The sequence below is a fragment of the Marmota marmota genome, unplaced genomic scaffold (assembly GCF_001458135.2).
Source record: "Marmota marmota marmota unplaced genomic scaffold, marMar, whole genome shotgun sequence".
Lineage (NCBI taxonomy): Eukaryota > Metazoa > Chordata > Mammalia > Rodentia > Sciuridae > Marmota > Marmota marmota.
The window spans coordinates 38,519,748-38,542,773 of record NW_026000093.1 but is presented as its reverse complement, the minus strand read 5'-3'; the positions used below and the strand labels follow the sequence as shown (position 1 = coordinate 38,542,773).

Below are 23,026 nucleotides of genomic sequence, written 5' to 3'. Positions count from 1 at the left end.
CTTTCTCTCACTTTTCCCTCCAAAACTTGTCTTTCTCGCTTTATTTTTCAGCTTATCTCACATATGCTCTCATTAAAAAAGAGTTGGTGGAAATGTCTGGAATCCCTTAACATTTGGCAGTGGGAAGATAGGAATCTTGAGTCACTCCAAATGGCCCATCAGCTACACATTTCATTTCCTCCCTGACATTCCAATCTTACCTCAGGACTTTTCATTTATAAAACCGATTAATTTGCTTCTTAGTTGTGCTACATCAGATTGTGTTTTCTATCACATACAATGAGACATTTCCAAATGACAACCTTCTAAAACTTGAGTTTGTCCTACACAAAATTTCTACAATGTTTTTGCCTCACTTTTATGGTCTTATGAAAATATAAATATAATATAAATTTAAATATAACCAAAATGTTAAGATGGGGAATGAATGATGGAATCCCAAAGAAGACTTCTAAGAGGAGGAAATGGTGAATAATACATGGGCAAAAAATAAAATGAATGAGGAGTGGATGTTTGAGGAGTGAAGGTGAGGAGACTATTTTAGATTGCAGGATCTATTCAATGGCACAGAGTTCTACAAGAGCTTGCTTAGTTCTGGAATGCAGAGTCATTTGGTATGCTCAACTAAAGAGATTCACTTGAGACAGTGCCAAGAGAGGTTAACAACATACATTAAATAGTAAAGGATTTTATGTATTAAGATAAGTGGTTAAAAATTTACCTGGGATTCAAGATGGTGGAAGTTTTGAAATTTTAGGACATCCTCTCGCCCAGCTTCTTCTTGGTTCTGATAACCCATCAGATTAGAAAAGACATGGCTGGGCCAGGAAGGGGAAATTCCAGTAAAAGTTCATGCTACAACTTAGGTACTCAATTGCATGCTTTAATGCCAAATACACCAAACAAGAGATGGAACACACCAAACAAGAGAGGAATCGGCTCATCTCTCCTCAAGAGCTGGAGGGAAAACTGGGATTTCACCATTGAGGAGAAAAAGGATGGGATCATAAACATGAGGTTCCTCAGAGAATGGCAGGCCCATTGACCTGCTGGAGTTCTGGGGAGGCCTGAATACTGTGGCTCTGGAGAGGAACCAGTGCAGGGCATAGAACTCTTTCATGACCAGGAAAAACTGTTTGCTCAGTCCTGCCCTGAAAGAGAGAATCTGCTGTGTCTTGTACAGCTTCTTATTGATCCCTGCTTGAGAGATCCTAGCAACCAGATCTGTGTAGGTGGCAAGAAAATGTAGACCCTAATCATCATGAACTTAAAGATTCTCAAACTGACCCAAGGGAGGAAGGCCAAACTGAACATAGGAGCTAACTCTACCTGCAGAAAGAAAAAAAAAATGATGGCCTCAGAGACCATGAGAGGCTGAAAAAAGTAATAAAGTGTAAATTTTATCTCAATAAAAGTGACTTTTTTTAAAAAAAGCAGCAAGATCTCTCAAAGAAAAGTTAGAAAAATAACAAAAGTTGTACAACTTTCTAACATCAAACATCAATAAAAAGCTGTTGAAAAGTATGCCTAATGTCCTGAGAACAAATTATTATTTTGATCAGAGAGGTAAAAATCTCTAACCAGTTAAGCCTGGGATTCTTCCTATCCCTGAAGGCAGAGAATCTTGGCTTATAGGAATCAATGGACTAAGAGTGAGAGGATGATTATTCTCCAAGGAGCCAGAAAAGGAGGAAAAATAGGTAGGCAAAAAAATATCACCATATACACACCTTGGGAACTATCTTACAATCTTGTGCATTGTTGGTGAAAATGTAAACAAGCACAGCCATTATGGAAATTTGTGAAGTTCCTCCAAAAACTAGAAATAGAGCATGATGGCACATGCCTGTAATCCCAGGTGCTCTGGAGGCTGAGGCAGGAGGATTGTGAATTCAAAGCCAGACTCAGGAACTTAGAGAGGCACTGAGCAACCCAGTGAGACTCTGACTCAAAATAAAATATATAAAAGGGCTGGGGATGTGGCTTGAGGTAAAACACCCCTAAGGTTCAATCCCTGGTACAAAAAAAAAAAAAAAAAACCTAGAAATAGAACTAACATAAAATCCACCAACCCAAGTACTGAGTATATATCCAAAGGAAATGAAATCAGTATATCAAAAGCATATATGCCCTCCCATGTTCATGGAACATTATTTACAATAGCCAAAGTATGGAATTAACCTGAGTGTCCACTGATAAATGAATAGACTTTTAAAAAATGTGTTATAAATGTGTAGGTGTGTGTAGCACACACGCATACACACATAAACACAATGCACACATACACACACAAACACAATGCAGCCTTAAGAGAGAAGGAAATACTGTCATTGGCAACTACATGGATTAACCTGGAAGACATTGTGCTAAATGAAATAAGCCAAGCACAGAAAGATAAATACCACATGATCTGATCTATTATGTGGAATCTAAAAATGTCAAACTCATAAAGTTTAACAGAGACTAGAGGTGGCAGAATTATAGATGTTGGTCAAAGGATCCACAATTTCAGTTAGACAAGAGAAATAAATTCAAGAGCTCTACTGTGAATCATAATAATTATAGTAAATAATAACATATTATATACTTGAAATTTCTAAGACAGTAGATATCAAGTGTCTCACTACCCAAAATGTAATACATGTGCTAATTAACATTATTTGGCACTCTCTAAATACACTATAAAGTTTTATTTTGTTTTGTTTATACCCAGCTAATAATATCACATTAAGTTTAAAGTGTCGAATTGAGAACGTCCCTATTAACTCTTGATATTTCTAGGATTTCAGGACATTTCAAGTTTTCTTGTGTAGAAACTTAGATATTTAAATTGCAAACATTAACTAGCCAGTGCCTTGATGATGTCTTTGTTATAGATCCAAATGAGGAGTTTTATTTTTATCTCTGTTAATGCCCATATTTTGTGGGAACTTCCCCTTAACCAGGTCTCACAAAGACTCTCCAGCCCCTCCAGCATCACTGTGCATAGAAGCATGACCCAAGGGAAGTTGGGCTGGGAAGAAATAGTGTTCTTAATCAATTTCTATTAGAATATTTTATTTTCAGACATTTATGACCATGTGAAAACAATTGGACTTGGAAAGCGAAGATGTAAATGGGAATATAATATTGAACAAGATCAATATTAAGCAGGTATATGCAAGTACGAGTTTTTTACATGAATTACCGGAATGGTGGGAGAATGATTACTTTCCATTGAGAGGGTCTTCAGGAGCTAATACCCAATATGAGAGAATCAGCTTCTAAGACAGACAAACAAGTAGAATGTTTTGTGAACATTTTTGAAAGTATAGAGTTTATTTCCTAAGAAAGAGCGATTGCTGAGGGTGCTTGGGAAAACTGGCCATGCAGATATTACTCAAAGTTCAAGAGAGGAGTAAACATGTCACAAATGAGAAGACAGTAAGGGAAGGGAAAGATGATTGAGAAAGGGTGTAATTTCACATGGCGACCAAGGATGACAGGAACCAGAGACATGTATGCAGGTAAAAACTCAAATATGCATGAAAAAAAATGCCATTTCTTTGCTTTTACTGACCATTTTTACTTTGGAATCTGAATCCACCTGACTAGGAAAAGAAAGAAACTACAATGGCAGCCTCTTGATTTTCCAAGTCTGGATATGACATGGAAGAAAACCACAAGTCTGTGGTGTATAAAAGGAAGTGGATGATAAGATAGAGTGCATTAAAAACATCAGCAATTCAAGGCCTTGGCTGAGAGCCTTAAATAGATTGTTGGTAAAAGAACTGTTTCTGCTTCAATAAAGTTTAATTCAAGTGGAAACAGGGACAGACAACTGTGAGTCCTAATAAGAATTCTAGCATGACTTCTAATCCAGGAAGCACAGCTCTTGGAGGGAAGAGAAATGGTCAGTCAGAACGACTGGTAAATCCAGGAGAAAGAAGTCATCTTGACTATGAGAGGGCCTGATGTGGGGGGAGAATGTTGATGAGCGCTGCTCCTTGCTCCTAATCTCTGCTGTAGTTACAGAATCCAGGCTTTATGAATTGGGCCCAGAGCACCATATTAAGGATTAACTGATTCTCTGAAAAGTAAAAAATGTCATATGAATGCAAGCTAACAGTAATAAAATGCACAAATGCAAGTTAGTAGTGAATTTGTTTCCTCAAACTGGACTTTGAAACTTCACGAATGATTTTTTTCAAGATCAGTAATAGAAATGGCAAGACTTTCTTCTTGTCACATTTACCTTTAGTATTTTTAGAAAAAGGGTATTATATAAAAATATTAAAAATTGTAATTTTAGGGGGGAAATGAAGTAGTCTCTTAGCCTTATAGTGATAGTATTATGTAAGTAAACATTAAAGAATATGTGTGAGATGGTAACACTTTTCAAAATATGATGATTTAACTCTCTTTGAAACTGTATTTTAAAAGCCAAATTGCTCTGAAAAGGTTAAATTACTGCTTGAAGATAATCAGGCTACTACCAGCAAGGATTAGTTAGCTCATGGGCTTCAAGTGGATAAGAGTGCAATACCAAACACTAATGCTCACATGAAAATGAGGAAATACCAAACTGGGGGGAAGGTACACTTTGCTAATCTCTTACTCTGAACAAGACTGAGCAGCAATTGTCTGGTCAGACCAGGGAATACAACTGGCACCCAGATCAGCACTCCTTTCTTACACAATTCAGTCTAAGAGCAGAAGAAAGCAATAATGATGTTTCTGTCTGTACACTGCCATTATCTAGCAATATCCGAGACAATATTCCCAGATAAAGTAAATGAAAATGATATTGGACCCATGGGACACAAAGAATTGTTAAAAGGTTCTTTTATCCAGTCTTGGACATAAGCGCTGACTTGCACTCCTAGCAACCCAAATACAATGACACAATGGGCCTAAAATGCTAATAAGGTGATTTGCCATCTCTTTCTATTCTCTCTTGGATTAGTTTGTTTCTGATTCTGTTTTTTAACTGGGTAGGATGATGAGGGGGGCATGGAGAGAAAGAAGTAGGAGAGAGAGAAAATGTGTACATTCATACACAGAGTACCTGCAGATGTTAAAGGATCTCTTTTTAGCACTTGATATCAGTGATTAATAGAAATAAGTTTGAAGTACCCATTGCTGGTAAATGGGTGGTCCTTAAAAGTTTGTATGATGCCTAGAAATTCTCAAACTTATTTTGAAAGATTTCTTGCAAAGCTGAAGATCTCCAACTTCTTACCTTCAAGTAGCAGAACGGACACCTACAGGTAGAAAAACATCTGCTTAGAATTAAGCACCTACTATGTATCAGAAAGGTGATATATCAATTAACAACCCAGATAAAAATCCATGCCTTTGTGGAGTCTCTTTTTATAATCTGCACTTATTGGTTTGTGCTCTCATAAGGAAAAGATGACAATAATCATAGCATTTATCACACACCTCAATTATACTAGATTCTGCCTTGAGTACTTTATATTCTCTCATTTTTCCTCAAAGCAACTCTGTATGCTACGTATTATTTTCCCTATTTTAGATATTGGAATACTAAATCTTGGAGAAACTAAAGAACTTGCCTAAGTGATGTAGTCAGAGTTCAAAACTGAGGTCTTTCTAACAGCTATTCCACAAGTATTTATAAAGCACTTACTATGTACACCAATACACAGTACTTTCTATCCCCATGGGAGATATAAAGAAGTGGAAACAACCTAAGTATTCATTACCAATGAATAGATAAAGAAAACATGGCATATATATGCAGTGGAGTGCTATTCAGCCAAAGAGAAAATGGAATCCTGTCATGTTCAACAGCATGGATGGAGCTGGAGATCATTATGTTAGGTGAAGTAAGTCAGCCAAGCAAGGAAAGACAAGTACCCGCGTGATCTCACTCATTTGTGGAATGTAAAGAGGTTGATCTCAGAAATTGAGAGTAGAATTGTGGTTATTAGTGGCTGGGGTTGATGGGGGTGAAGGAGAATAGAAGGAAGGGGAAATGTTGATCAATGGGTACTATATTGCGGTAAGATAACAGAAGTGCTGGTGTTGTTTACTCCTAAGACTTGAGGAGAGAACCCTATAAAGGTTATAGGAAGGAAAGGAGAGAAGGAAAAGAATATTCCAGGAAAAGTCCTAAAGAAAGAGACTTCATAATCCCACATGGTGCTGATACAAAGGACTTAAATAGGTGACTGGCATTTTTGTAGCCCATAGATGTCAACAATATCCTCTCTAGAAGGTGTCCTCAAGGCTTCAATGCCATATTAATACTTGTAGTTGATTTTGGTCAAGAAGAGCTTTTATTTCACAGTAAGAGAGAAATGAAACCCTCCATTCAAGTATATTTTTTGTGTGTGAAAAGATAGCCCCAGTACAACATTGGAAGTACTTGTATCTATGATGAACGTAAAGAATCAAGGCCAAAGTCATGGCAAAATCCAGTGGCCAGGGCAGCAGAAAAGTTGATACAGAGAAGGAGCCATCATCAGAGATTTCTCATCTCTGCCTGATGATTATTATCTTATAATTTAATTTTTACTCAAAGTTAACAGTATAACTGCTATAATACCTTTTTTTGTCAGTAGGCCTATAGTATAGATTTTTTTTAAGACCAGACAATTACCAAAGAGATGTGTTTCTCTTTCTCTTTCCACAAGCATATTCAAACCTTAGCTTTAAACCTTAGATATCAGTTCTACACTGGTTTTCTGCACTCTAATTTTGCTGGAGATAACTTTGCCCACTACTACAGCTATTACAGTGGACACTTGTTGCCATTTCCTAAATGTTACCTGTGTATATAGTTCCCTAGAGATCCCCTCTCGGGAAAGAGAAATGAGTGGGATTTGATTTCTTAATTTAATTTCTTAAGAGTCAGTTTTCCTCTCTGTCACATGGAATTGTATATTTATCATTGATCACTTTATGAGCACTCAAAAAATAGTTCGTTTGGATGCAAATAACATTTATAAATTAGATTCTTAGCACTTAATGTAAGTTTCCATATATTGGTAGACACATTCTTCAATAATACTTAAATTATTTAAATTCATCTCAAAGTTAATGGTTTACTTATCAAATGCTAAAATATTAATTATATCACTAATAATTATGCTAAAATAGTAATCAGATTAGGCAGTATTTTCAATACCCTGCAAAACTCATGATTGCATTACGTCTTACAGTCCATAAATGTTTAATAATGAGGTCATATTTGAAGTCAATGTCAGCAAAACTCCCCATCCTCTTCAAAATTGAAGAGTCCCTAATGGACTAAGATTTTGATAACCACCTGTTCCTCTACATTTAGTTGAAAAAAAAAAGTCAAATAACTCCAACAATGGTCCTAGGATAATCCACAGATAGGTCAGGAGACCACCCTAATGTTTTAATGTAAGGATAGGGACACCAACACATCACCTTCAATAACAGCTGCTGGTTGATACTTTTTTCTTTCCTCTAACCAACCAGATTTATCCTGTCACTGCCTTCCATGGGCTCAGGCTCACTCACAAAAATTTGAGGCCTGCTCATATACTGGGTAGAAACTTAGAGAAGACTCAGAGCTATCAATGCTGCTGGCTTGCTAGATTGTAACTCAGAGATCTTTCTACCAAGAATCTTGGAGCCACACTCTAATTCTGATTTGCTCCTACACTTTACCTAAGATTTCAACACTTTATTCCCTAGTTTTACCTTTCTTGTCTTGGTCCCACAGGTTGACATTCAGAGACTAAACTTTCACTCACCAGGCTGTTCGCATGTTCAGCCTTCCTGAACCTGACCCCCAGTCCTAGATCAGGATTCTATGTCTCTCCATACACAGTGTCGCAACTCAACACAATCTGTGGAGCAGAAGTTCTCCAACCCCTTTCTCTCCACTACCTTCTACCTTCCTACCCAAGAGAAGGGCTGCTAGTGGTAAGGGTCAAATTTGAACACTCCAGAGAGGACACATTTCCTGGTGGAAGAAGGCCATGTCCAAGAGTGTATGTTTTTCTCGCGTCTACTATTTCTTAATTCATGCTATTGGCATGATAAAAGGACCAGGGCCTGCCTCAAAGTAAGCTCTGATGTGTTTCTCTTTCTCTTTCCACAAGCATATTCAAACCTTAGCTTTAAAAACCTTAGATATCAATTCTACACTGTTTTTCTGCACTCTAATTTTGCTGGAGCTAACTTTGCCCACTACTACAGCTATTACAGTGGACACTGGTTGCCATTTCCTAAATGTTACCTGTGTATATAGTTCCCTAGAGATCCCCTCTCGGGAAAGAGAAATGAGTGGGATTTGATTTCTTAAAATGACATTTTATATAATATCAATACCTATAGCTAATCAAATTTTGCTAGCTTTTTTAAGACCACTACTCTGTTCTCTATATCTATCCAATTTTTACCACCAAACACTCATTTCATGTTTGCTATACAGATGGGACTGTATTAGTCTTCATGTTCCTAAATAAAAGCACAATTCTTTGGCAGTTCCTTGGGTTATGCAATCTACTCAAGGCAAAAAGTGGCTGAAACTAATACTCTATAAACTTTCATTAAGAAAATGTTCCCACCCTTACATACCCTCACCAGAGTGATATCTTCAAGGTTGAAATAACAAGATCATATTCTCTTGTACGCATTTCTGAGGAAAGGAAAAATAATAAGCCCCTTGTGGGCTAGATTGTTATCTTATACTTTTCTGTCTCTTTCTAAGAATATAGCAAAAGACTGTATATTCTGTCAAATATTTTTCAATAGAAATGAACAAAGACCCTAGCAAGACAGATTTCAATATTCTTGAAAACAAAATAATTAGGTAGTGGTAGGCACTTCCAAGAATTACACATACCAAATCAAACCCAAACTGTGTGGGTAATGATGAAAGTTATTTCCATCTGGTAACTGGTTTGTGGTGGTCTTAGCATTGTTATTAGCAAACCACAGTATAGCCAGCTGTCTGGTTCACACTATCAGCAGGCTCAGGGTTAAGCAACATTACAAGTGGGTCTCCCAGGGTAAATTTACATATATTCAAGAACCACCATTGTGTGAAAACAAAACTCCTATCAGCACATGTTCTTTTGGTTCACAGGCAACTATTAATCAAAAGACAGTGATTCTAATCACTAGAAGGAGTAAGGTAAATTACCCCAAGTTTTCATGCTGTCAATGGCTATACATGGAGATCTCACAAGCATAAAGAATTATCATGATCCAGAAGAGATCTACGAGATTGAGTCTTAGAAACAGTAATGACAGGAACTTTCTTTCCTACCTGACTCAAATTTATTTTTATTGAAGTTTTACATAGATAACAGAGAAACAAGACTACAAATGAGTAGATACCTTAACTGACTAGCAATGAATTTTGATGTGTCTTAATTAAGATAAAGGCATGGGTTTTGAAGTAAGAAAAACTTGCATTTAAACATTCCCTCTGTCATGTTGAAATGTATTGCCTAGAAAAATCAATCAGTCTGCCTTATCTATAAAACATGGGTAATAACAGCATAAAACTCTTAAGGTTTTTATAAAGACTAATATAATACACAATGAATGCTTATCACGATGTATGGCACATTTAGCACATTTAGGCCTTTAGCGAAAGTAGTTATGTTTATTACTGTCTGGGAAGTTGCAACAAAGACAATGGGCATCAGACTGTCTCTGAGAGATGTTCAAAGGGAAGGATTTATAGAACCTGATTAATAGAATATGGCTTTTAAGAGAAAAGGGCAAAAAGGATCATTTCCAGATTTCTAGCATGAACAACTGGGTAGATAGGGGGATAACTTTCATGATAATAAAGATGGAGGACAAGGACATATTTGAGGAGGGAAAAGGATGTGTTCACTTTTAAATGCATCCTTGGGAGATATTATGATGGTGTCCAATAGTTAGCTGAATATTACTATCTAGAGCTGGAAAGAGAAAAATCAGGCTGGAAATGTATTTCTGCAATTCAGCAGTAGAAAATTGGCAGTTGAAGCCATAGAAATGGATTAGCTAATGAAAAGCAAAATTTATAGAGAAAAAAGAAAAGATGATCAAGCATATACACTGAAATGAGAAAAAAACCACCATTGTGTTTTTTTCATTGAAAGAAATGATGTAAGATGAGCTGTAACTTGCTGTTGAAGCTCTAGTGGGTGGGGATAGAGTCATTCCTGGTGGGCAGACATCTCCAGTGTTAGAAAGATGAGAAGGGCTCAAGCTTGCTCTCTTGTACTCAGAATGGGAGACAATAAATTTCTGCAGTTGTGCCCTGGACTGCACGTGGTCAGGGTAAGAGGTGGCATCTATATGGATAGAGGAGAGCAAAAATGAGACAAAAAGGACCAAACCAGTTGAAGTTTCAGATTCATGGCATTCGTTATAGGTTCCAGAGCACTAAAATTTCCTGGTACTGATTACAGATTCCATGATTCTCTGTCCTTTTTATTGTCCCCTTGTCTCTAGTAAATTCTTATTCAAACATTTCATCCTATGTCATCTCTGTTACATGGTAAAATATTGTTCACTGAGGCTCAAACCAGTATTAATGCACATCTCCTCTCCCTCTCTCATCCTAACCAACTCTGGCAGGGGGCCATGATCAACCCTAAAGGAAAAGAGCAACTGTTCCATGTTAAGTGTTCTTCCCACCATCTGAGATCTCTTCTGGATTCAACCTTAGCTTTATTTTATCAAGGAGCCACCCCAGTCCCACCCAGGTAAAGTCTGCCATACTAGAAACATTCAGGGAAACAGAAGGCAGCCAGAGAGAAAGACTGAGGCTTGGCAGGTCAATGTTTGAATCTATCTTAGCAGGACTAGAATTGGGGGCAATTCACCTAATGTTCTGAACCTTAAAGTCTTATCCTCATGAAAATATAAAATACAATAATATTTATCTTACTGAATTTCATAAGATGTGCAGCATATTTAGGGAGTAATAACACTTTTATATGTTATTAAGATGATTAGCAGAAACCCAACTTAAACTTGCATAAGCAAAGAAAAAAGCTATGTGTGCTTACACGTCAAGTCATGGGTGTTCTAGCTGTTATCAGGACTGTTTTTCTCTGCTGCAACATATCTTGGAGGTCCTGGGAAGCCGTAGAGGTGCATAATCTGTAATCTCATCAACTCCAGCACAAAGGAGAAAGCTGTCTCCTCCTTAAAGTTTCAATACACATGTTGGAATCCACACTGACTGGACCACATGGATCATTTTTATTTTCATTACCATTTTAAAATAATAAATTACTGGTCTGTCATATAATTAACCCAATCCTTGTGCCTGGAATACAGATCTTATTACAGAATCAGTCACTGGCCAGAGGTATGGAATTGTGCCAGTTATCAAGCTTCAGGCTCCAAGTCTTCACCTGGACCAATAATTGTCTGGAATCAGCTCTCAACACCAATGCACATTAGAATCAGGAAATACTACAAGTTGTGAAAAAGAAGGAAAAAAAATGTGTCTAGGCCTGATCAACCCCTCTAGAAAATTCTGATTTCGTTATTCAAGATGGGACCTGGGTACCAATGTTTTGTAAGCCCCTAATGGTTCCAAAGGGCTCTCAAAGTTAAGAGTCCTGGTTTAGAAGCATTCAGTCCACTGATCAGCCTGGATGGACTTCATCACTAGAGCCAGAAGTAGAACCACACTTGAACCATGTACTATAAGTGGAAAAGGCATTAGTCTTTGTTTTAGTCAGCTTCTTCATCACTGTGACCAAAAGGCCTGACAAGAGCAATGTAGAGGAGGAAAAGTTTATTTGAGGCTTATAGTTTCAGAGGTCTCTGTAGCATAATTCCACGGCGGAAGAGATGTAGAGGAAAGCAGCTCAAGTCATGACCACCAGAAAGCACAGACAGCACCACGCTCCAGTGACAAAATATAAACCCCAGTGACTTGTTTTCTTCAACCACACCCAACTGGATGTCTACAATTACCACCCAGTTAATCCATCAATGTATTAATCCACTAAGTCACACCTCTCATCATCAATCATTTCACCTCTACGTGTTCTTGCATTAGCTCCCACATGAGCTTGTTGGGGACACCTCAAGTCTAAACCATAGTATTCCCCAAAACAAATCTGAGGCATGGCTACTAAAGACAACAGAGATGGATTTTAGGGGGCCAACACAAAAGGCTACTAATCCACAGGCCACACACCTCATCCTCACTGCTATTATAACAAACCTTCAAGTTCTCCACACCCTAAAAAAGGAAGGTCATGGCTTTTCCATGTGGACAACTCTAAATATTATAGGGAACCTTATCCTAATAAATGTACCTTTAATTCTGAATCATTATGCTTCTACATTGAAAAGAAAAGAAAATCAGAAGTGCTGAATGGATGCTGGAGCTGTAGGGAGGGGATGGGTCATGGGGTGAGGGGAAATGGAGCCAAAGGGGAAAACCAGCAAATGTCACTAGCGCCTCTGTGTATTTTCATGAAGGTCATGGAAAGTATATATTAGACTTACTTAGGAATATTTAGCTGCCTTTGTTCCTAGAGAAGAGAAAAGTCACTAGCAGGAAGATACAGTGATTTAGGGGGTTGGATTAGAGATACATAGCCAGTATTAGTATTCCGTATCCCCAAGGCTGAGAGCATGCAGGGAAGAATTCCCAGACAAGCCTTTAATCTTCTCAATGCAGTATGCTTCAGGAATTTCCACTTATTGTTCCACATGTCACTAAGCTGCCCTCAGGAGTGCAATGAAGCTCAGCTTCCAACACATATGTTTTGGTGCCAGTAATGCCACACATTCTGCATAATTATAAGGAACATCCATCGTCTGTCTGTGGCCCAAAACTTTGTGGTTTGAACATCAGGCAACCCTATGGCAGCTTAAATTTTTCATGGTTCTGGAACAAAAATTCTAGGTGATCCCTTGGAATGCAAGGCAACACTCTCATTTTCCTCCCCAGGAGATTTGGTTCTTTTACAGCAAGTCATGCATTTTAATTTTCCACCCTGTCTCAGTGCTTGAGTTTTCAGGTTGAAACACAGTAACTCCCAAGTGGTTGTGTTGGCTAAAATGTGAACTAAGCAGTCTAAAGACCAGTCTGATGCTGGTTAACTTGCCAACCATGTTGGTAACATATCTTGTGTGGATGACATTCTCTATAAATTTTGGCTGATCTTCAAAATACATTCAGTAGTGAGGACCTTCAAGACATCAGCTAAAGAGCATTTTGGCAGAAGGTACCTATAGAGAGTGGTTCTTACCTGGTGATGGTAATGAAGGCTCTTCAGTGTTTAAAAATATTTTTTTAAAGAAAATGATTTCTATTATCTCCCACATGAGCCTAAGGTTTCTTTCATACTTCTTTCTGCATTTATTTACTTTGGGGAGGGACAATCACAATTCTGGAAGTCTGGTAAAGTCCTATTGACCCCTTCCCAAGAATACTGTTTTTAAAAACAGGTAATAAAAAATTCATAGGATTATGGAGAAATTATGAATATTGAAATAATACATTAGTCCAAGTTCATAGAACTGAAGATTCTGCTGATCCAGTTTAAGAATATAGTCATATATAATCTCTCCATAAATATTTTATTTAAGTGAGTTCAAAGCATATCAATAAACACATTAGCTGAGGTTAAACTTGTAATGGGAACACTAACAAGAAAGTGGCAGTAGACAAGGGAGGGGTGGGGACTGTGGCAGAATGTACAGTGCGTGCCCTGCCTAAAGCAGGAAGCCTCTAAGGAGATCAACAGATTTCTGCCACACGGGAATGTGGGCCCTGTACAGCCATGTCTTTCTCTTTTTCAAGAGAAGCAAAGTATTTGGGTTTTTACATAAAATATCCTATTTGTCAATGTTGGCTGAAGAAAAAAGATTAACATTATTTGGAAAAAAGAAGATGTACCTTTTACCAGATTTGTCTAGAGAGCTACAAGTGTATGACTTCAAGAAAGTAAGAGAAATTGGAAGAAACCAAATACTCATAATTTAATGTATATTTTTCACTATAGGTATCCTTAGGACAGTTATTTTTAAAACATAAGAATTAATTTAGGGCTGGGGTTGTGGCTCAGCGGTAGAGTGTTCACCTAGCAAGAGCGAGGCCCTGGGTTCGATCCTCAGCACCACATTAAAAATAAATAAATAAAATAAAGGTATTGTGTCCAACTACAGCTAAAAAATAAATATTTTTTTAAAAAAGAATTAATTTAAATTCACCTTCCTTCCTATCGCGGCACCCTATGCAATAGAACACTCAGTGGATTAAGCTAAGGAAAGGCTTAGCTCTTCCAATGTTTATTGAAAACCTACTTCTTTGTGCTGGGCAATACAAGTTGGTAAGAATATAAAGGTGAAGGCATTGTCTTGGTTTACAGTATTTGCAGATCAGTCTAGAAAGAGTTGCACCAAAAATATATAATACAATGTGTTAAATAAAGACTATGATAGAGATATGTCAAAAGTACAAAGAGCATAGAAGGAAAGAAAACATGAGTCTTCCTAGGAGCTGGAGAGGGGTTTTCAGAGGAGAGATCTCTTTGAGCAGAGCTTTATATAAAGAGGCTCAGATTGTTCAGCATCTGAGAGGATATGCTGAAGAACTGGGCTTTTATCTGAGAGGAAATAGAGGGCTATTTAAGAATTCTGAACAGGGAAGCAGTATGTTCAAATCTTAAAGAATTCTGGCTGCAGTATGGAATGCTGTCTTCAGGTGGAGACAGAACACAGAATGAAGACTCAAAGGATGTATCAGGGCAGCAGCAGAGGCATGAACCAAGGCAAACTGGTGGAAAAGATACTTAAAGGATAGAAATGAAAGAACTTTGTGTCTGCTTGTATGCTAGTGGCCAGGGTGGCAAAAAAGGAGGGAAGAATTGAGAATGACTCACAGGACTTTCTACAAGAGAAAGTGTAGCAAAAACTATGAGCATAATTCTGAAGACAGATGACCTGAGTCCAAATGTGACTTCTTTCCATTTGCTGTGTGACTTTAGGCAAGTTATTTATCTTCTATGGATATATATTTTCACACACACACACACACACACACACACACACACATATCAAGTGCTTTTAAAACAGTACTTACATTTATCATTTTTAATTTCATTATTAACTATTATAAATTTGGTTAGGATAGCAGTATCATTCCATTTATTTTAGAATACTAAATGTTGCAACTGATGTGCTTTTAGAACACTCTAGGTTTGCATAGTAGATGTGGATCTCAGATTGAGATCCTAGTATGGTAATAACAGTGAGAGTCTTTTATGCAGATCATCTGAGGTGGTTTTTGAGAAGAAGGTCAGGGTTTGAGTCTCTAAGACACTGGTATTGAATTGAAAGAGTAGAATGGAAAGAGCAAAATTTGTAGAGGCACTTTAGAAGAGAAATCCAAACAAGTAGTGGGGAAAAATGAAAGATTAGTCTCTTGAAACCAAGAGAATAAAGGAGTCTAGAAAGAGTACAGCAAATACAGAAAATATTATAAAGGAGTCGGGTATACTGATAACTGAAAAGCACCTTTATTCCACAATTAGGAAATCTTTAATAAAGTAATTCAAAAATGACTTCTTGTCATTGACCTATAGAAAACACTCAAATGCTAGTTTCCATTATACTTCTTAACTTTAAATTCATTTCTAGAGATAGCAAAATGAAAAACAATAATTAGATGGAATCATAAACTTTCCATATTTATAATGAAAAACTGAATTCAAAAATTTCATATAATTCTACTATGCTGAGTCAATAAAAATCTGCTTTGAAATTCTGTAAAAGGATATTTGTTTTTTGTTTCCATTATGATGTAGGGACTAAAACTACCTCTTCTGATTTTCCTAAAGAAATGAAGCTGATAATAATTGCCAGTATCATATTAACACAAATAGGAGATGATGATATCTAAATGCCTTCTTTTCTCTGTATCCTACTGTAGTTATTTTTCTTGTCATTTTGCCTTTGGGGTCTAAAAACTACAGGGATGAAAACTGAATGTAACAGTAATTTGAAGGGAAGGATATTCATACCTTTCAAAAAAGTCTCCTGTTACTAATAACATTGATATTATAAAAAGTCTGGTTGTTTTGGCAGTGTAGAATACAAAGTGAAATGTTAAGAGTGTTAGCTTTAGAATCATATCCTGACTCTACCACTTATCAGGTATGAAGTCCAAGGAAAATTCCTTACTCTTCTAAACCTACATTCCCTCATATGTAAAATGGAGAGAAGACTGTTGTCACTGAGAATGAGAGTCGTGATGTACATGAGAGGACAGCACAGTGCCACTTAAAACAAATGATAGCTTTATGATATTTTTTTTAACTGTCCATTGTAGATGACCATGAAAAAATTCGAGAGAAAATTGTATTTAAAAGAATAGGTACGTTTAGAAGGATTAATCTTTTCGTATGCCAGCAAAAACCTTTAAATTCTTCTTAGCAGTGTGACTTGTCCCTTCACTGGTAAACTTCCAAGAGAACCAGCAGCCAGATCTGTACTTTCCCATGGCACAAGAGCAGAGTAGGTTTTGTGCTATTCATCTGTTGGGGACTAACCAATGTGTTTCTTCATACTCAATGAAATATATGACTCGTAAAATAAAATCCCTCAAAGTCTATACCCAAATAAAAGCCATACAATTGACTACTAAAGACTTACAAACAAACCTCAGCATTTAGGATTTGCATCAAACAACTTAATCATATCTCAAAATTCTCTAATTAATCTGATATTTCCCAAACATGAAAGACAAATTATTAGTAAAAACATAATTCTCTTTCATTTTGCATTAAAGCAAGATAAGTTTATAACATATACTGAAACTATCTGATGAAAAAGCCCTTTTTTAGTTCATCACCTAAGTTTTCAAAGTCCATGGTGGTAGTGTTTCATTTTGAATTTTAAATTGAATAAAAGCAAGGCTGAAAATATCCTATCCTGTTGTTTGCCTTTGCATTTTTCTAAAAGATTACTATGCTTTGCTATTGGCAAAATGGTTATTAAAAATGTAACACAAGCCTATGTAATGAAATGGAATCCCATAAAGTATGATAGTGTTATGGATCTTAAAGTAAAGCCACCAGTGCAGATGTTCCTAATCATACTAAAAACACAAATACACAAACCAGTTTGTTCCAACTACAGAATAATTTAATTAAAAGAGTGCTTATAATTTAACAATATAAATAACAGTTAGAGCCAGGGAGGTAGTGGAATAGCAAGGAAATATAAACCTACAGAGTCTATGCCAAGAAAACTGTTCCAAATTCTCAAGGCTGAGAAAGCCATTTCTTTACTTGCTACAGGTAGAAAATTACTACCTGAATTAACCAAAAACTGTGATTGATGTACCTTTAGGGAAAACACACACACACACACACGTGTGTGTGTGTGTATGTGTGTGTGCATACTAGTTAACTAGCTTTCATGGATACAAACACCTATCTAAATCCAGAATATCATTTAGAATCTGCTTTGGGGCAGTTAAAATCATACTTCTCACCAGTTTAAATTTCTTATTGAGATATAGATGCAGTAGGTAATGGGATACAAAAATAAATCAGAATAAAACATAAGCTCTAAGGACATACAGTATTCTCTTTGCAAATAATGATCTTGGCAAAGAGCCTCCTTTTGTGCAGACAGCTCTGTTCCTTGCTTATAACAGCTCTCAAGTCAACAACAGGTAATTGTGTACTACTAATTAGGTTGAAAGACAATTGTATTCTAATCAGGATATATTTTATAGCTTGTTTCAGTGAAGGCAAGAAATTATATCTGCAAAATCAAGTTTTAAAAGTGCACTTTCCCATAATAACTGATCTTTTACTCTAACATTGTATGAAATTTAACATCATAACTGTGTAATGCCATTCAAAAATTGGGTCAGTACGTAATTGTTAGCAAAAGATAGCACAAAAACTAAAGGACAATTAGGAAAACTCTTACACAAAGATATCCACACTGCTTCCCAAAGTTAATAACAGTTTCATTAAATATTCATTTTGTTATCTAAATTGTCCAGCCCAGTTCATTCATAATACCTTCCAAGAAGCAAAGCGACATCCACTCTGCAGAAAACAGGAAAACCAAATGCAGTACATTACCTTGTGTCACCTGTTGAACTGCCAACATTATCCCAGACACAGTGTCTGGAAGCAGGTTTTCTTTCAGATTGTAATGTGGTGCCCATTCCAAAATAGGTAGCCGCCTTCTGCACCACTGTTTAATGTCCTCATAATGGGGGGGATGCATCTTGCTCCAGAGCATGCTTTTCTTTTTCCTCTTCGCCCCTGTCATTTTTCAGATCCCCTGTTGTAGAAGTCAACTTCTTTAGACAAGGGGGAAAAAAAAAAGTTGCAGAACACCTCTTTTCAATGCCAGGCTCCAATTCGTCTGTGGTTTACAATGTCAAAGCTACCCAGAAAATAAATAAGAGAGAGGGAGGGAGAAGGAAAGGGAAAGGGGGGGAGAGAGGGAGAGAGGGAGGGGAGAGGAAGATTAAAAGCACTTAAATAGATGCAGCTGAGCTATCTGTCTTATTATGATGCAGCTAATTACTGTAGATAAAAACTGTAGATGAAAACCTTGAATTCTTATCTGAATGAGGAGTGGTTCCTGTTAGTGTAATATATTTCTGATCTTGGAAAAGTAATGGGTTCGGTGGTAAGTTAGTCTACAGCTCTCTTGCCAGTAATTCCCTTTATATTCACTGTAGTCTTATGTGTTTGGCTGCAATCCCAATGGTTAATGAGGTAGTTCTGGGGGTGTGTTGGAAGTAGGCTGGGCTATGCTAATGAAACCAGAAAACATCCTGCTCGTCCAGTTTCTCCCTTTAAGCTACACAAAATCATAAATCTACCAGAAGGGTGTTGTGCAAGTTACATTCAGAGAATCCCCCATACTTTGGTGGGAGGTACATATTTTCAACATATCCTATGATTGCCAGTTCCACAAAATTCAGAAATGTGACAGGGCCCTCTAAAGGTCCTTAGCATGTTTGATTCCCTGGTAGGTGAGGTTTTCATTCATACAGACACATTTAGTCACTGCACAGCCTGGGAAAAGACTGGCTAGTTCTCATGAACAACTGAAATTTCATCTCATGGGCTTAGAAAATAAGTTAACGGTGAACAAATAATCGTGGCTTGAGTTCTTCCCTGTCTCTGAAGCTGTTCCTTCAGTTTCCTCTGACAGTTTCTCTAAGTCCTATAATTCACACACTTATGCATTGTAAGTGAAATTTATTGAGGAATAACATGGTGTTTATACTATTGTTTGAAGTGTCCCTAACTTTTTTTGTGTGCAGTATTTCCCTGTGTTCACATAACTTTGGGTGTGGGGGTCGTTACACTTTATAATACAACAGACAGACTGTCAAAGCTTTTTATTTTATGATGGCTTCCCTCAGCCCCCAGGGGAGGAAAAAAAAAAAGCCTGCATTTATGAGTTGTGTCATTGGAATTAAACCGAAAAGCCAATATACTAGCTAAAATTGTGAAGCCAAGATAAAGAATACCATATATATAGTTTGCTGCAGTGCCTTTTAATGCCCATTTGTCCAGAGAATACAAATCTGATTTCTGGAAGCTTTTAGAATAACAAAGTACTTGGATTTGTTGGCTGCTTCTAAGGATCCCTGCAGAACCTCTCCCCATTGTTTTTAAAATGAATATGAAGAGCTACTTTCTCAGCCTTCTAAAAGATGACACCTCTTGCTTTGTATCTTGTGCAATAATACTTTTTTCCCAATTCAATGAATTCTAAATGTAGAGAGAGAGAGAGAGAGAGAGGGAGGGGGGAGAGAGAAATTTTATTTCCATCTGCAGAAGAATTTGATTTGTATTTTTCTAATTATTTATATTACATTAGATTTTCAAACTATTCCATAGTTCGGGTTTGAGGACTATAGTGAGCCTCATTTAGTGACTAAGTTGTAGCATTCTAACCCTATTCTCTTGGCATAAAGAGTGGACTCACCAGATAAATGTAAATCTACTCTTTAATAGGGAGGCAATATTGCTTTTCCTTTACAAATGCTATCTTTAACTTTATATCCATTCAGTATATACAAAAAGAGGTTTAGGAGCTATATATGTACTAATTATAAGATTTTCATAACCAAAATGAACACTGAAGATTTTTTTTTCCAAAAAATACCTGGGTCATAAATTCAAATCTGTGCTACGAAATGAGAAAAATAATTGGAAGCTTGACGGAAATGACCAGTGGACAGTTCTTATTTTCACTATTTATAGAATTTCAATCACTTTAACATTTGAGTTAAGTCTTTATAACAAAGAGTTCACATGAAGCTGGGCATGATGGCGCACGCCTGTAATCCCAGCAGCTCAGGAGGCTGAGGCAGGAGGATCACAAGTTCAAAGCCAACCTCAGCAAAAGCAAGGTGCTAAGCAACTCAGGGAGACCCTGTCTCTAAATAAAATACAAAATAGGGCTGGGGATGTGGCTCAGTTGAGTGCCGCTGAGTTCAATCCCTGATACCAAAAAGAGAAAAAAAGAGTACACATGAAAAGTATTTCCAGAATTGAAGGTGAATCTGTGCAGATGTACTCTAGATCACATCAGGGTTAGTGACTGTTCTAAAACATTTCAAGACTGGGAGAGAGGAGAAATTAGTGTAGTAAAATAGTTCTGAAGTCTCTCAATTAAAAAATTCCTAAAAAAATAGAATAAATCATTCCTAAAAATCTTTTTCTAAAGTTCAAGTCTAGAATTCCAGCTCCAGATCTTTCTCCAATTCCATATGTAGATGCATTATTTAAAACATGCCCAAATCTCACTCTAGAATATGGTATCATTTCTACTTAGAATCAGCGATACCAAATAAAGAAAATCTTATGAAGGAATTTCTTCATGCACATGAAATAAATGATTTGTCTGACCTATACAATTCAAAAAGGCTAAATATATTATTAAGAAGTTTTTGTGACTTGAGGCAGTTTAAATTTCAAAATTATGTACCATCTGTAGGGGGCACACCTCCCTAAATGTCCAGGATAACACCTACACAAAAAGACGGACTTACTGTCTTCCACTTCACCCATGGACCAATGGAAAAGTTCTGAAAACATCATTTTAATTTCTGTTATCTTCAAAATCAAACCCATTAGCAAAAGTCAAGTGACCCTTCTCTGTTCCCTTACCCACTGGCAAGTTTCTGATCAATCCTACTTAACATGGCATGTTTTGGAGTTTTTTTGTTTTGTTTTGGTTTTTGGTTTTTGGAACCAATCATGATTTGCTAGCCTCTGTGTGAAGAGCTATAGAGGAGGACAGAGAGGAGATATTGTTTCTGTATTTGATGAGCTCTCATTTAATGAAGAAAACAGGAAAATGAATGACTAACTCAAGGCAGAATGGGATAAAGTGATAATTAAGTCACATAATGAATGGTAGGGAAACTCAGAAGAGAAAGACTAGCATTCCCCATGAGAAAAAAAAAAAGGAGGGGGCTTTTTCATTCTGCCTTGACCCATCATTCTAACAGGTAAATAGAGTCACTCTGTAGCACATTACCTTAACTCTTCAGTCTATCTCTATACTAATTTCCCTAGTTACATGGTCTTTTACATTTTCTAAATGTTTATTTAATATTTACTTCTTCCATGAAACTTTCCCAGGTTCCCCAGAGTTCTACCCATGCTGTATAATCAACATTCAGGTTGATTATAGAATCTCAGGCTATTCAGAGTGTAGTGCTGTAGACATTTTCACAATTCATTGGTTTTCTTCCTTTAAATCTATTTCATGTGATTTTGTTCAGTCTGGCTCATAAGATTGTAAATTCTTATGAGTAGGGATTAGTCACATACTTTGCTTTGTCTCTTAGGATCTACTAGAAGGAGCTACAACCTAGGATCTACTCAGTAAGTATGAATATACAACGTTTCTACTGCTGAAATACCCGAGAATCACTCAGTCTGTCTCAGTCTGATTTCCAGGCTGTGCTGTTAAGCTATCAGGAAAATAGGTGGAGAAAGAACAAGAATTAGAAACAGTAGCGGGGGAAGTAGAGAGAGACTTTATCTTTGGTGGCTTAACTTCTCCCTGTTCTTTCCCAGTCTGAAGAAAGTTCTTTCAACTGGGGTCTGTCTCCTTATCTTATAGAATCCGGAGAGAGGGAAAAGTAAATGGGAAGAGCAGGAAAGAGGGAAGAAGCACAAGAGAGATAGAAAATCTCCTGAATTGGAGCTACAGAGTTTTGGGGAATTGGCCCGTGAGAGCTCCTGGAGCAATTGTGAAGTGTAAGGGATCAGGCCAGGCCTGAGTGAGTTAAGAGTCTTTAGAGAAAATTTGTGCAAATTATAAATTGGATGACATTTAATGGTTTTGAGAGCCACAGATAAAGATTAAAATTCTTACCTGGCACAGTGGTACATGCTTATAATTCTAGTGGCTCAGAAGGCTGAGTCAGGAGGATTGCAAGTTCAAAGCCAGCCTCAGCAAAAGTGAGGCACTGAGCAACTCAGTGAGACCCATTATGTAATTAAAATACAAAATAGGACTGTGGCTCAGTGGTCAAGTGCCCCTGAGTTCAATTCCTGGTACCCCCCCACCAAAAAAACAGATTAACATTCTTCTGATTTTAGCACAATGCTTTACCTGTGCAGAGACTGGAACATTTAGAGCATTGATTTATATCCAAGTTACTTGGAAATAAAGGTTAATAAACCTTGGATGGCATCAATTTTTAATTCATATCTGTTACTTCAGCACCTTGATCTGTGGCACACCTAATAAGAGGACAGTACAAAATGCTCTCATCTAACAGGGTAAGTGGAAACTGAAAGCCACTCTATTCACTAAGCCAGGGTGAACCCATACAGAAAGACCAGCTTTATCATTAAGTCTGCCAGACAGGATACCTTCTCCTAATTTACCCAAAGTTTCCTATAGGTTAGCATAGCCCTGAATCCAACCTCTGTTTTAATGTTTCCAATGACTGAAATTAACAGGCTTAGAAAAACAGTCCCTTCCAATTTTCAGAAATTCTGATTTTTAGAACATTTTTTTCCTAATCATTGAACCAAGATCTGCTATTCAG

General features: G+C 37.0%; 1 protein-coding gene across 3 annotated transcripts in view; it reads right to left on the bottom strand.

The window, feature by feature from the left end:
* Positions 1–18,676, bottom strand: part of Slc26a7 (solute carrier family 26 member 7) — a 105,834-nt gene extending 87,158 nt beyond the window's left edge. The window contains exons 1-2 of one of the 3 annotated variants that reach the window (XM_048782779.1): positions 18,546–18,676; positions 18,066–18,375 (exon numbers count right to left, since the gene is read on the bottom strand). In XM_048782779.1, coding sequence (XP_048638736.1) covers positions 18,066–18,258 — 193 coding nt within the window. In that variant the 5' untranslated portion in view covers positions 18,259–18,375; positions 18,546–18,676. Of the gene's footprint in view, positions 1–18,065 lie in introns of all 3 variants that reach the window. The other 2 variants (XM_048782780.1, XM_048782781.1) reach the window with 2 other exon arrangements.
* Positions 18,677–23,026: the final 4,350 nt, after the last annotated feature.